The sequence below is a fragment of the Centruroides vittatus genome, unplaced genomic scaffold (genome assembly GCF_030686945.1).
Source record: "Centruroides vittatus isolate TY-2023 unplaced genomic scaffold, ASM3068694v2 contig_484, whole genome shotgun sequence".
In the NCBI taxonomy this organism is placed as follows: domain Eukaryota; kingdom Metazoa; phylum Arthropoda; class Arachnida; order Scorpiones; family Buthidae; genus Centruroides; species Centruroides vittatus.
The window spans coordinates 2547651-2562254 of NW_027122274.1; the positions used below are offsets into that span (position 1 = coordinate 2547651).

At 28.8% G+C, this 14604-nt stretch overlaps 1 protein-coding gene across 2 annotated transcripts; it reads left to right on the forward strand.

The window, feature by feature from the left end:
* Positions 1-2687: 2687 nt before the first annotated feature.
* On the forward strand, positions 2688-14149 carry LOC136978021 (uncharacterized). Of its 2 annotated transcripts, XM_067273662.1 has the most exons (4): positions 2693-3009; positions 7846-8162; positions 11889-12097; positions 12803-14149. In XM_067273662.1, exons 1-4 carry the CDS (start codon positions 2965-2967, stop codon positions 13483-13485), a joined length of 1254 nt encoding a protein of 417 aa, XP_067129763.1. In that variant the 5' UTR covers positions 2693-2964; the 3' UTR covers positions 13486-14149. The 2 variants fall into 2 exon arrangements, with proteins under 2 accessions (XP_067129764.1, XP_067129763.1); XM_067273663.1 differs by lacking the exon at positions 7846-8162 and having other exon boundaries at positions 2688-3009.
* The last annotated feature ends 455 nt before the right edge of the window (positions 14150-14604 follow it).

The window sequence follows — 14604 nt, forward strand, 5'->3', positions numbered from 1 at the left end:
GAAGTATTTAATAGTAGCGAGGTTGAGCCCGAAGTTTTAAAGGCGAAAACGTGTACGTCGGACGTTCAGCACCGCTTTCCTGTAAGCCTAGAAGGTTGACAATGGCGTTTGAAAAGTCAGCGGAATCATGCTCGACATTCCAAACGCAATTGTCAAACTTCTAGGCTTACAGGAAAGCGGCGCTGAACGTCCGACGTACACGTTTTCGCCTTTAAAACTTCGGGCTCAACCTCGCTACTTTCGAGATCACATTTTGCTAACTCGAAATTTAAGATCCGGAGACTATTTTATGTCTAATTTTGTGTACTTTCTTTTACAAGTTCAGGGAAATGTACAAATTTAAATACTGTATTGACATTGTATAGAATTACGCCTCTAATTACACGACATTAAAATTCAAAATTTTAACGAAGTTCCGAGTCTAATGTAAAGATCTTATTCTTAAACGCAAATTGATCAATCAAATCATTAGCGCTTTACAGAAAAAAGAAGTAAGAAAACATTTCGACTATTTAATAATTTTATAAATTAAAGTGATAAATTTCATTATTGAAACTGGAATTTTAAAAATAGTTTGAGAATGTTCATATTTTTATAGTTTATAGTGATTAAAATATCATTTCAGCGGTAAGCATCTAAGAAATTGCAAAGAATAGCTGAAAGAAGGAGTTTTATAGATTTGACAATTCATTCGAATTATGAAAATTATTCAAATGAATGAACCCATCATCAAGTAACAGTGAACGCAGAAAATTATAACGATGTTTATATATAAAATTTTCTAAGAGTTTACAGGTTAAAATACGTCTAAGTATGAATATACGTATCAGGCTAATACACAGTAGGTCGACGGCCGGATGGCCGAGCGGTAAAGGTGGCAGCCTACCGCTCTGGGGGACCCGGGATCGAATCCGAACGGGTCGAATAATCCCCAGGAATTTTTCGGGGGTGGTCCGTTCGGATATGTCGGGCCCCGTCCCTCACCACCCGGTCGCCCCATTGTGGGCCTGGCCGAACCCATAATGGGCCTACTAAAAGAGGCCCTCTTAGTGCCCACAGGGCGGAGAGTTAAAAAAAATAAATAAATAAAATACACAGTAGGCCTATGTTATTTTATATTGTACGAGAATATAGAATCTAGTCTTTATATTCGTGGAACAAACACATTGCATCTATTTTGATTTTTTAATGTAAAAATAATTAGAATTCATTTAAAACTATTCAATATTTTAAATTCTATCTTCATTTTAATAGCCTATACAATATCTTTTATTTGCTACCGTCTCTATCGTTTCAATGATTAGCCTATATCGAGTAATCTTCTCTCTGATATGTCGCCAATCATTTTTCAATTTTTAAAAAATGATTCGGAAGAATCTAAATAACCAAGCGGTTAAGACAAACGAAAATGTCGAACTCTTAAAAAATACGAATAAATTTAACATATCCAAAATAAATTCAGAATCTTTTAAATTCTGAAGAAATCAATTCAATTAGAAGCAGGGGCCAACGAAATCTTGCACGGGCTCTTTAGCCATTTTTTTTTTTTTTTTAACAAATGAAATGCGAAGGTTTCTTTACTAATAAAAACCCGTATTAAAGATTTCATCTTCTGTTAGTAAAAATAACATTAATTTTATACGAGAAGGAATCGCTACTGATCCGAACTTTCTCTGTGCCTGGAGAAAAATCTCCACCTTATCTCGATGGTCATGACTAGAAATATTGCGAATATTCATTTAAGTCTTTCATTTATAGATTGTCAACATCATCAGATCCATTCTATAGGGTGTCCCGTAAGCCAATGCACCAAAAGCAAAATGTAATGTACAGTGAAACCAATGTGTAAGGTGACCACTTTGAGCCGGTTCCACTAGAATTGGCTTTTCCGTTTCAGGAGAATGTTAACGCGAGACGAACGCCTGTGAAATGGCTTCCTTAGGGGTGTCCATAGATGACGTCCACACTAGGAGGGAGGAAGGAAGGGGGATTATGACTAGTCGGACAAAATCGGATAAGGGTGAGGGGGGTTGAACTTCAATGGACGTTCGTTTTATTTCATCAAATTTTATGAATAATAAAATGCATAAACTGTATAGTGACAAAGGTTTTAAGAGGGGTTGAGTTTTGCTGGATGTCCGAAGGGTGAGGGTTACGGAAAGTTGGTCAAACCGAGAAAAAAGGGGAAGGGGAGTAAAAATTGTTAAGAAAAAATGCGGACGTAATTTGCGGACACCCCCTTATCGTCCGCACCTCATCCCAATGAATTCTTACCTGTTGGGTCTTTATATGAGGTCCTACATTTATAAACAGAAGATAATGCCACTTACATTGTGATGAAAGTCAGAATCATTCAGGCCGTAACAGAACATCTTGCAAGGTGTCTGCAATGATTGGATCACCCGTCTGAGACTATGCAACACGACAGCAATCACATCAAACGTATCACCTAAAAAGCTATTTCACCTATGGTGCGTGACTTATGGGACCCCTATAATTAATCGTCTGTGTACTATTAATTATTAATTACAGAGTTGCAAAATAACATTAGGCTATGGTAATTACGAGTTTGCAACAATTTCTATATTTAATTAACAATTCATTTGCATATATTCAAAAACGACGATTTTAAAATACACACTAACTGATCAAGTTACTTCATCCCTTCTATGACCTAATTTTGATTAATTAAAGACTTCTCATGCCCGTTGACTCAGACTTATTCTATTCACAGACGCAATTGATAGTTTCGATATAAATTCAGAATTTGTCAGTATTCTTAAAGTATTACATTATTTCAGAGTTATATTTACGATCTAATCAGTTTATTATGACCTGCTAGAACTTTAAGTTGCCTATTCTACTTCTCACACGCCCACGGTCGACCTTTGACATGGTAACAGGTTGTCTTACGTCATCAGGATGTTCGTTAGTTATATGTAAGTGTAGTATTCTTTCTCTGGAATGGAAAGACGAGTGAAAATGAATGTTGAAAACGAAATGTCAAATGTAAGTCCTTTAATCTAGCAACTTTTAATTTTAATATTTAAAAATAAGTGATTTAAAAATCCTATGTGGATCTCTAGAATGATTGCACGTTTCTCTTTAACAACTCATTCATAATTTCCTAATTTGTCAATAAAACTCTTAATTTAAAAAAAAAAATTGTTTCTGGAGATTTTTCTCACTTTCAATATCACAATTATTATTGTAAATATGTGAATATACTACATTAAACTTTAAATTCCCTTACAGGTTACACAGCATTTAATCCAACTTTCAACTTTAGCATTTAATTTATAGAAGGAATGCCGATTGAATAAGATTTTAATAATAATTTTTTATTGCACTTGTTCCAAACTTTAGTTTCAAATGTTTCTTTTTTTGTAATTCAATATTATGGTGATGTCATTATACAATTTACATGGAGTTAGTTTTAAATGTTATGATTAAAATCATTTAAAAATAATTAGTTTTGATGCATTATATAAATTTTTAAGATAAATTATTCCATTTAAATGTAATGGTTCGTTGATTTACTTCATTTGAGTTATTGCAAACTATATGTGATTTCAAGAACACAAATTGATGTATCATGCAGTGATTAGATGAGTTTAAAAAAATTCTAAAGTAGGTGTATTTCTATTAAATTATATTATTGAAAAATATTTTCAATATTTTTTTATGGCTTCCTTCAGATTCAACTATTATAAAAAAAAAAGTTGAAATTAAGGTACTGGAGTGTATGTTCTAGGGCAAATTACAATTTTTGCCCAATTTTCTATATACAAAAAGGCATACACTACATTAGAGTTATAAGTGGAAATTCAGTTTTCGGGTGTAAAAGTTTTGGATAAATAATAATAAAATATTTAAAAAAACAAGTAACGTCCAAAATATTATAATTGTAATGTTTCTTCGGGAAAAATGGCTTTGTAAAGTTATTCCTCCTGAAGAAGACATTTTGTCTGAGCTTTTTACACACAAAACACTGAATTCTCTTCACTTATAATTATAATTTTCAATTTTTAAATAAAAATTTTTATTTAATTGATTATTTGTATTAAATAAAAAATTTAACTCCCAAAAACATTAGTCAAATAAAATGAAAATGTTTAAAAAGTTTTTCTATAAAAATAGAATATTAGATAGTAAAGAACATTCTGTGATATTAAATATTAAATTTAGTCTTTCCAATTCTATGGAATTTAATGCAGAGACGAAAGCATTAAACGTATTCTCTATCTACAAAAAAGAAAACTGGATTTGGTAGAATTACAAGTTTATTTACTATTAAATTAATACAACTATTTCTTTTGGAATAAAACTGATAATTGCGAAAATTAAACATCCATTGATATTAAACTGGAATATGATGCCATACAGGAAAATATAAATTATTTTTAAAAAATTGTCAGGAAGTCTGCATTCCATCTTTATGAGAGATATTTGAAATAATTGAATATTTTTAGTTATTATTAATTCAATAATAAAAAAAATACAAACATGGAGAGAAATCATCAGAAGACACTAATCAATAGAAAATATACTAAAATTTCTGTGTTTTGGGGTACACAGATGTATTATTATTAAAATTATATTTACAAAATCAAATTTATTGAGGAATGTTACAGAACTATTTTCAGTAATACCTAATTAAATGTAAATAATTTTCTCAACTCAAAACACAAATAACACAGTACCAGTAACTGACAAATTATTGCCATTGGAATTTTGATAAGTATATTTTGTATGATTTAGTCTTCAAGAAGACTTGTTTTTCTTAATCAATTTTACCTCCACAGTTAGATATTTAATAGATAAATATATTTTTAAAATTTTCTAAATTCAATGTAACTATCAATAACAAATTATTGATATTAGAGGAAAGAAATTTAATAATGTAATATTGAAAATATATAAAGTCATTCAGATTAAAAAAATAATATTCCTTCTAATGTAGAATGCTGTATCCACTTCTTTCTGAACTTTCTCTTATTACACTCCAGTTCCATTATTATTGTTGGCTTTCATTTGTTTACAAACTTTTTCAGTTGGCACCAGACTTTGTCAATCAGATTCACATCTGTGTATTTGGTGACCATGACAAATGTGTTAAGTGACTTGCCCCAAGAAAATATTCACACATTTAGCTTTATGGCAATTGTCATATTGAAACACCATCTCATCATCTCCATGCCGATCTTCAATCATTGGTTGTTAGAAATGTTTCAGACTTTCCATATACATTAGTTTAAAGAGTGGAAAGTTTGCCTTGCCCTTTCCAAGATAACAGACTGGAGTAATTTGGAAGATTTCTTGAAACACAGTTTGTGGAAGTTTTTGTTGCTCTTCATCCAGATAAACACACTGTTGTCATTGCCATGCCCCAAGCAATTGTGCAAATCATCATTGAAGATAACATATTTCCATTCCTTACAGTCCATTCATTGTGTGCTTTTTTTCTACTTCAGTCTGGTAGATGATTATTTCTTTGATATAGCTGGTTGAAATTCTTTTTACCTTTTGAAAGCCATAGTCCATTGCTCTGTCTTCTCACTGTTTTATCACAAATTAACTCCACTCTTCCTATTCATGATTTTAATTCTTTTGATGTCACAAAACTTGTTTGACAGACCATTATGAAAAATCTGTTCTGTCACCTTTTTCACTAATCTTCCATTTTCTCTGTCTTGTTCTGGTCAAGACAGAGAAAATGGAAGATTACCACCTTCCTTACCACCTTCCTTTTTTAACTGAAGCAGTGAATTGATTTTTCTTCCATAAGTTTGATACTTTGTACTCATCCAGACACTTGCAATTTATACTTCCGATAAATAGCACTGAGTTCAGCGTTAACGTAAATTCTTCTTTTTACTGCAAGCACTTTCGACAAAATTACGTTCGTCGTCTTCAGGCGAATAAGGAAGAACAAATTTGAAAGTGGCACGTGCCACTTTCAAATTTGTTCATTCCTTATTCGCCTGAAGACGACGAACGTAATTTTGTCGAAAGTGCTTGCAGTAAAAAGAAGAATTTACGTTAACGCTGAACTCAGTGCTATTTATCAGAAGTATATACAACTTTGGCGTGAGTGTACTTTTATTATTTTTTCCACTTGCAATTTGTTTGTAAGCATCCTTCCTGTACTAGTCTAATAATCTGTCTGTGTAACCTCTGTCAGCTGTGGTCTGTGAGCCATTCTCTTATAAGAATACAACTGTGAAAGTGGAAGGTATATAAACAGATGATGAGATGACCTCAAGCAGAAAAATGAGCAGTCTAAAACATTCAAAGGGAGAGAAAGAAAACAAATGAAATAATAAACTGCATACAATGAAATCACAAATGCCAGTGATAGAAGTGCTTTCTCTTAGTAATTGAAAGCACTGGTGGTAAAAGTTGGTTTTGCCTCAGGTGTAAATTACCATCAAGCCAGCACTGTTTATGAAATATGAGTCAAGCTAATTTGCATGCTTATTTGTTCAGGAATTACTAATATCAATTATTTTTATCTTTGGACAAAAATAATTAATGCAGTTTAACAAAAGTGTGGCAATATTTTTTTGTGATTACAAGCTTAAAAAGTGTTTCTTTCAGAAAACTTTGGCATAGTGTGTTTGTCATCACCTTCATGCATATATATGAACTCAAATTAAAACTAATAGAAAGTGACACTTCATTGTTATATTGTATAAAACCTATGGAAATAAGGAATTGTTTATATGTTTGAATTGTTTGAAAGTGTAAAAAATTTATCAAAGTACAGGGGTTTTAAACAAGTCAGTACAGAGTTTAGGAATTTTGTGTATTTGTTTGTAATAGTCCAGAGAAAATGGGTTTTTTTTTTAATATTCTTGTAAAGATATATAATAAAATTTCACAAAACAGTATTACTACTACTTTGATTTTAATGATTTTTTTCTACTAGGTAATTCTAACAAATGTTAATAAATTAAAAATGTACAGATCCCCATATATGTTACTCAGAAGTTAAAATTTGTGTTGGAAATGAAGAATAACATAAGTTAATTTTTCTTCACATTCTGGATGGTATCTTTCTTGTTTAACAGTTGGTAATCAATCAATCCCTCGTTGCTCTTTTTAGGTCTTCACTATTGTATGACAGAGTTGAGAATTTTCTTTCATAATGTTAAAGCAAAGTGTTATAAATTTAAATCTAGATTTCAAAAAAACCATGCCATATCAGATGAACTTCTAATCCATTGTCTACTGAATTTTTCACTGAGATCTTCATCTAAATCAGGATATCATCTTGTGTAGGGACTTTATTTTATAATAATTATTGCAATGACTGATAAATAAATGATTTTCATAAAATAGATTTTGGTAAAAATTTTTGAATTATGTTGTATTAAAACTGTTTAGCTTTTGCTGCTTTGTATTTGAAACAATTTTCAATTATAAAGTGGAAACCTTTATTATAAAATTAATATTAAAGCAAATCAAAATTATTTTAACTTCTTGCTGAAATAAAACATCAATCAATCTTTGTTAGATCATAACATATTTTTTTGAGAGACATAGACATTAAAGTGTATTTATTAACTTTAAAGTAAATCTTACATTGAACAAATTAATATCAACATAATTTACATAAATAAGAGAAGTTGACAGTGGTATATATATATAAATGTTTTTAGATTAAGTTAATCATAGTAGCTAAGTTTATTGTTAAAATGAATTGTGGATTATGTGTCTTAAGTTCAGGATATTGTGAAATTAGCATCCATTTTTTCCTCGTTTTAATAATATAAATTTTAAGTAAAATGAACCTATTATAAGAAGTATTGTCTAATAATTAGGTTTTTATTTGTTTTTTAGGACACAAGCATAAAGGAAAAATTTAAGAACATAAGTTGCTGCACCTGGATATTTCCTTGGTTCTTTGTCTATTCTCTTTCCAGATTAATCATTTATTTATATAAAATATATCAAGATTGTTATGCAGTATCTACCTATTACAAAGGGGGTGACATTAATTTTTGCATCATCTCAATTTTTTGTTTTCTAGTTCCAGCTTTTAGTTATGTAGTGTACTTAATCTTTGCTAATATAATCCAAGAAGAAAAAGTCAAAATAACGACTGCAATAACCAATATAATATATGGATTATTATTAATTCCTTGGCAAATTAAAAGGTATATTTAAAATTTTTGAAGTATATGAAAAATTTATTTTCATATTAATTTTATGTTAATGTTAAGTTATAAAACAAGTACAAGACTTCTATTTTCTTTTGTGGTACAGAATTAATCTAATTTAAACTATTTTAATTTGTTCATCTATTTTAAAGTGAAATAGTCAAACAAAAAAACAAAAGTGCTTTGTTTTGTATGTGAATGTGACGGCAGAATCCACCATAAGGGAACAGAAGTAAAATACTCTCCATCCAAGATCAAAAACAACCTTTGTAAAAGAAGTTCTCTTGTTACTGCTCCAAATGAATTTGGGTCTTGCAAAACAATAAAAATATAAAGAAGAGAGATTTTCAAGTTTAATAAACTAAGTTTTCAGACGCCAAGTTGAAAGAAGCCACATGTAAAACTTGGCATTGAAGAGCTATTAAAAGATTAGCAGTTTTAAGATGCAAGGACAAAAGTTGAAAAAAAAAGAAAAAAAACAATTTTTAAGCCCTTTTTATTCTATTTTCTCGAAAATAAAAAATATTTCAATTTCAAAAATATTATGGAAAATATGCTTAAAAGCTTTGAGCAGTTAGAATGCAAGATAAATTTAAATTAAAGTTCAGATTTACAGAACAAAAGTTAAATTAAAAAAGTTTTAATTTAACTTTTTTAATTAGATTTATTTTTTTACCTTTTACTGCATTTATGTCAATAAAAAAGCATTTGTTGAAAACTTTTTATATTTTTTTATTTTCTATTTTTTAGCATGCCTCCACTATAGTAGTGAAGTTCTTATGTTAGGACTTTTGTGTGTCTGTCAGACATTGTATTCCATTCAATCCATTCATCGTGCATGTCCATGTGCATGAGCAAAAGGGAACTGAACATTTTCGTTTACGATCACTAAACTATAGTAAAAACCATGCAGTTCCTCTGGAATCTATAAACCACATCCCTTACTGTATATTCGGTGAAAAAATCTTCTGAACAACTACTTGATTCCAAGAATTTATAAAATTTATTTTCGATTCACTTTTGTGGAGCATGCTATCAGATCGGCTTGACCAAGCTTGTTAATTTTATATATGTAACATGAATAATTGAAATTTTTCTTGTTTTAGCATTTAATTGAGAAGTGGGTGAAAAATTGAGCTTTAAGATTTCATGTAGACAGAACAACTAAGAGGCAAAGGGCTGCCATAAGGGTAGTGTCATCTGTTATCAGATTTTTATAAATTGCTAAAATTGTTTGCAAACTCTGCATACATATGTATTTCCAATGACAATACAGTTTTTTAAAGTTTTGAATATATTGGAAATTGGGAAGAAGATGAAAATTGAATTACTTCATCTGGACAGACAGAGTAAGTTAAAAAAAAAGCATATAAAAATTCATTTCTAGCATTCCCATTTAGTAATTCAGTTTCCTAATAACACATGCAGTGAATGAGAAATGGAATAAGAGACTTCACCAAAATATAAAAGAAATGGAGAAATATAGAATGAAGTTACCAAGTAATACTGAAATGGGAGCTTGATGACTGATCATTATTGATATATTGAAACAAATTAGAAAAAGAAATAATACATAAAAGGGTATTCATTTCTTTTTCTAATTTGAAAAGTGCTTTGAAAAAACTATAAGACTAAGAAAAATGCATTGAAAATACAAAATAACATTGACAAAGCTAACAGAACTTTCTTGAAATTTTGTTTTCTTAATTTTGAAAAGCACCTGGAAGTAAATATATTCTAGTATAAGTGAAATGAGATTTTTTACTTTCATTGATTATCAGTTCATAAATCTGTAAATCTGAACTCAGCTGATAAAGAAAATCAAATATAAATATATGATGTATACTGTTAGTAAATGGATGAAGAGAGAGAGAGGAAAAAAACTCTAAATGAAGTATCTATACATATATCAGTTCATATATAATCAAAGTTTCTACATATTCACTGTAAATGATCAAGATGAATGCTAATCTGAAATTATTTAATCTGTTAAAAACTGATTAACAGTTGAAAATGGGCATTTTAAACTGTCAGCAACTGTCTGCACCTGAAGATGGCCCATTAACTGGATCAAAAACGTCAGCATTCTTTAAACTTCATCTACTGTTGGAGTGCATTGATTAATTCAGCTGAGTAACTGCAGGTGTATAGTTCATTTTTATTAAATCACATAATTTTAACAATAATAGCAGTAGTATTAATGAACTAATCAAAATTCTTGTATGGGATATTAGTTGGAGTGTTCTAACAAAGCCTCTGAGACTGTTCATAGAACTTTAAAAAGTCCAACTCCAATTTCTGATTCTAAATAATAATTTAAAATATACCTCGATTATATTAACCCAGACTGGATACTTCATCACTATGAAGTGAGTCATCAAGCATTCCTATCTAAACTGAAAGTACTTACCATATTTACTCATATGTAAGATGAGGTTTTTATTTTTCACTGCTTCAAAATCCTAGGTTGTCCCATATGCATGAGCAAAGGATTTTTTGCATTTTTACAATAATTTTTGTAAACAGTGTATTTGCATTTTTTACCAGATGCTCACCCTCTAGTGTTTAAAAACAAAAGTATTTTATCTGGGTCATTTGAATTGTTTTTGTTTATTGTCAGGAGTAAAGTTGAATAGCAATAGGAAAAGCAAAGGTTTTGAATTGAATTCAAATTGAAATTTCAAAATGCACGGGAGTCCAATATAAGTTTTAATCCATTCCCATGTGAAAACAGATGATTATTCGGAAATCAGAATTCGGAGAAACTCATAAGTGCAATCGACAGAGTGGATTTGACTGTTAAGAATTGGCAAAAAAGGTTCCCAACTGTGTCCATGAACAATTTATGTTGTCAATTTTACAAGATTTTTCTTTAAAGTTTAAAATGCAAGTAATTTTTGTGGGACAATGTGTGCATTTACATGCATTTAATATTTTATTTGTGATTAAATGAAATAAAATTAGAATTGTATTAATAAATTTAATTTTCTTTATTTTGACCCTAAGTCACACCTCGTCCTATATGAGAGATCTCGTATATGTATTTACTCGTGTATAAAACGAGTAAATACAGTATCTTTTTCTCATAGTTTTTTTCTATCACCACCACCATATCTTTATCTTCAACCACTCATTGATACACAAAACGTTTTCCATCTGTGGTTATAGGAAAACACTTTGCTACACTCATAGATGGAAAAACTTGGGTTAAATTGAAGTTCAAAAACACTCAAATTTAACCAGAGTCTTCTTAGACATTTTGTGTGAGTCTTTTGACAATAAAAATTTAGAATTAGTTAACACAGAATGTGTTTGAATATAAATTTCTGAAAAGAAAATTAACAGTAATTACTAATATGTAAAGAAAGACCATAAAGTAGGGAAATAATCATAAAATAGGATCTTGCATTACAGGCAGCTTCTATAATACAAGATGGGAGGTTAATGCTGCTATTAGGAGCTTAAAATATATAATAAAAAAAAATAGTCAGGATCTGTCCATTGTTACTGATTGAGTTACGTCAGTGCCAGAAGTATATTCATTATAGATGAGTCAGTCTTCACAGCCCTGCTAACAACGACAACAGTTAATTATTGAAATGCAATTGCAACAACAAATGCTAATGTTAATTATTGCAATTTTTCTTATGCATTTAGTTTTATTTATATTATTGTTACATTGAATGAAAATCAAAATATAGAAATAATAATTTACATTTACAGCATTCTTGAAGTTTTGGGATTTTCAACTCAAAGAATATGTCAAAGAAAGGGTCTGTCTGAAGATGAAAAAAAAGAATATAATCTTATAGAGCATCAAGCCATGGTTCTTGAATTTTTCGAAGACTTCTTTGCTGGGTTTATTCAACTTGCTTTACAGTTATATATAATAATAATGAGTCTAGATGATCCTTCATTTAATTCAAAAATATGTAAGTGTCTTAATTGTTAATTTGAATTTGATATCAAAAGTTTTAATAAGAACAAATAATATAAGGTAGTATGAAACACTATCTAGCAGGAAGAATATCATGGCTTGAGTTTACTTAATAGTTAAACAAGTATTGTATTTAATATCACATAATATGATTAAAAAAAAAATGTTTATAAAGTTTAAAAATAGAATAATTTTAAAGCTATCCTCTAATACCAAATACTAATTCCTCTAATAAAAATCAAATACTTAATAATAAAATTTGCTTTGGATACAAAGTTTTGAATAAAGTTGTAATTTTTCTGATTACAATTCAAAAACTTTGTATAGTAATATAACTGGGATAATATTTATTTTAGAAATTCTAACCTTGATTAGCTGTAGCATTTTGCAAAAAATTAACAAAGATTGATGACATTTACTAGTTAATAATTGAACTAATTACAAACTAACAAAGATAAATATTAACTGGCAATTTTTATTTAAAGTTAATTTGTTCTGTTTCTATTTATATCATATCCTCTTAATGTCAGAGTTTTGATAGATAAGGATGATTTATTCCAATTTTTAAATCTAGAGAGAAGTATTTAATGAAATATTCCAAAATTAAGATTAAATTTAATTAAAAATTGTTCTCATTTGAATTTATACTTAAATGTAATATGATTGCATTGGATTAATCATTATAATTTAATATTTTCAGTGAAAGAAGAAATAATTTCATCAAGTTTAATAATTATTTCCATGATAACAGCTGTTAGAAGAAAAGACGATGGTTGGTTAACAACATTCTTTTCGTTTATTGGTTGGACATTAATTGCAACATCTAGAACATTGATCATTGCATTAACTGCAACAATAATCCATGGAGGAATTGTTGGCTTTTGCCTTCTTCATGCATTAATTATTACTATTTGGTTGGTTCCAATTTGTTGGCGAAGTTATACAGAAACTGAATTATCCAATAAAACAAAATTATCTATTATTTTTATAATATATGTTATATTTGGACTACCTTCTTTAATATTCTGGCCTATCCTGTTTCAACTAAAGGAAAATAAACGTCCTTTCATTTTTATGCTAATTTTAGGTTTGGAAAACATTGTATTATTTTGTATTTGGTATTTCTTAAGAGAAAATAAACAATGGACTATAAACAATACTTTCTTTACTGCTGTTATTGGTGGAGGATCAGTTATAGGATTTATCTTCATTATGCTTTATATATTTATAAAACCAAAATATACAGATCAAATTGTTTTGCATGACATGAAAGTAGAGAATGCCAGTTCATTTGGAATGTATTTTGAATTTTGTGATGCAGCATTTAACCTTCCAGTTTCTCAATGGATAAATTTAAATCTTCAACAAATAAGACAATCATAGTTAAGGATTTAAATTAATATTTTTATATGATCTCTTTTAAAAATAATAATTTTTGTAATCTGGTCATAAGCTTAATATTGTGATAATACCACGACCAAAATATATTTTTAATACTGTATAAATATATTGATACATTATAAATATTGTGTATCATGAATCTCATTTTGTATAAATTATAAATTTTTACCATATTTTTAGAATTTTTTTCAATTCCATAAAAAGCAAACAGCACAGATTAAAATCAATGCCTTTTTAAATAAAATTTAACTTATATTTTCTATACATACTTTTTTCTTCCTTTAATTCTTTACTCTTCCTGTCCTATGGGCATAGGAGGACCTTTTAGTCATATCCATCATGAGTTTGTCCAGGCCCAGAATATGGTGGCTGGGTGTTGAGGAATGGAGCAAACATAACCAAGATAAACCTCCCAAAAAACTTTCTGGAATTTTTCAACTGTCCAGATTCACTTCTGGATCCTCCAGAATGGTGACACCTTAACCACCTCAGTCATCAGGCTATCATATACATAGACTTTTTCCAATTGATACTTTTGGGAATAATCCTGAATATGTTAGTGATACCTTTAATTCATAATCAAAATTCTCGAAAATATAAAATACAGATATATTTTTAGTAGTATTTGTTTCTCTTACAAATAGTAGTTTTTCAGCTTCTAGAGATATTTCCATTTTTATTTGTAAATGAATATGTACAGTACAATGTAAATTGCAATACTTGTCAATTATAACTCAATATTTTTGATATTTAATATTCTTTACTTAATTCTTATAATAATAATAATAATCTTTTTTCAATAAACTTTTCTTCATTTCCTTTTCTAACTTCTTTATATATATATATATAATGTTTTTGTATTTTATGTATATGTTCAGAGATTTATGTACTGAAGTACTGTATATGTAAAAAATATTTTTAAAGATGTACATAAATTAAAATATCAGTAAAACTAATAAAAAAATGCTCTGAATGTATTATATCCAAGCATTTTTCTAAAAATTTATTTTACTGATATTTTTATATAATTGAAAAAATTTGAAGTTTTAAAAAGTTCATATTTTAAAGCATTTTCAATTTAAGTAACTATAAGATGTCTTC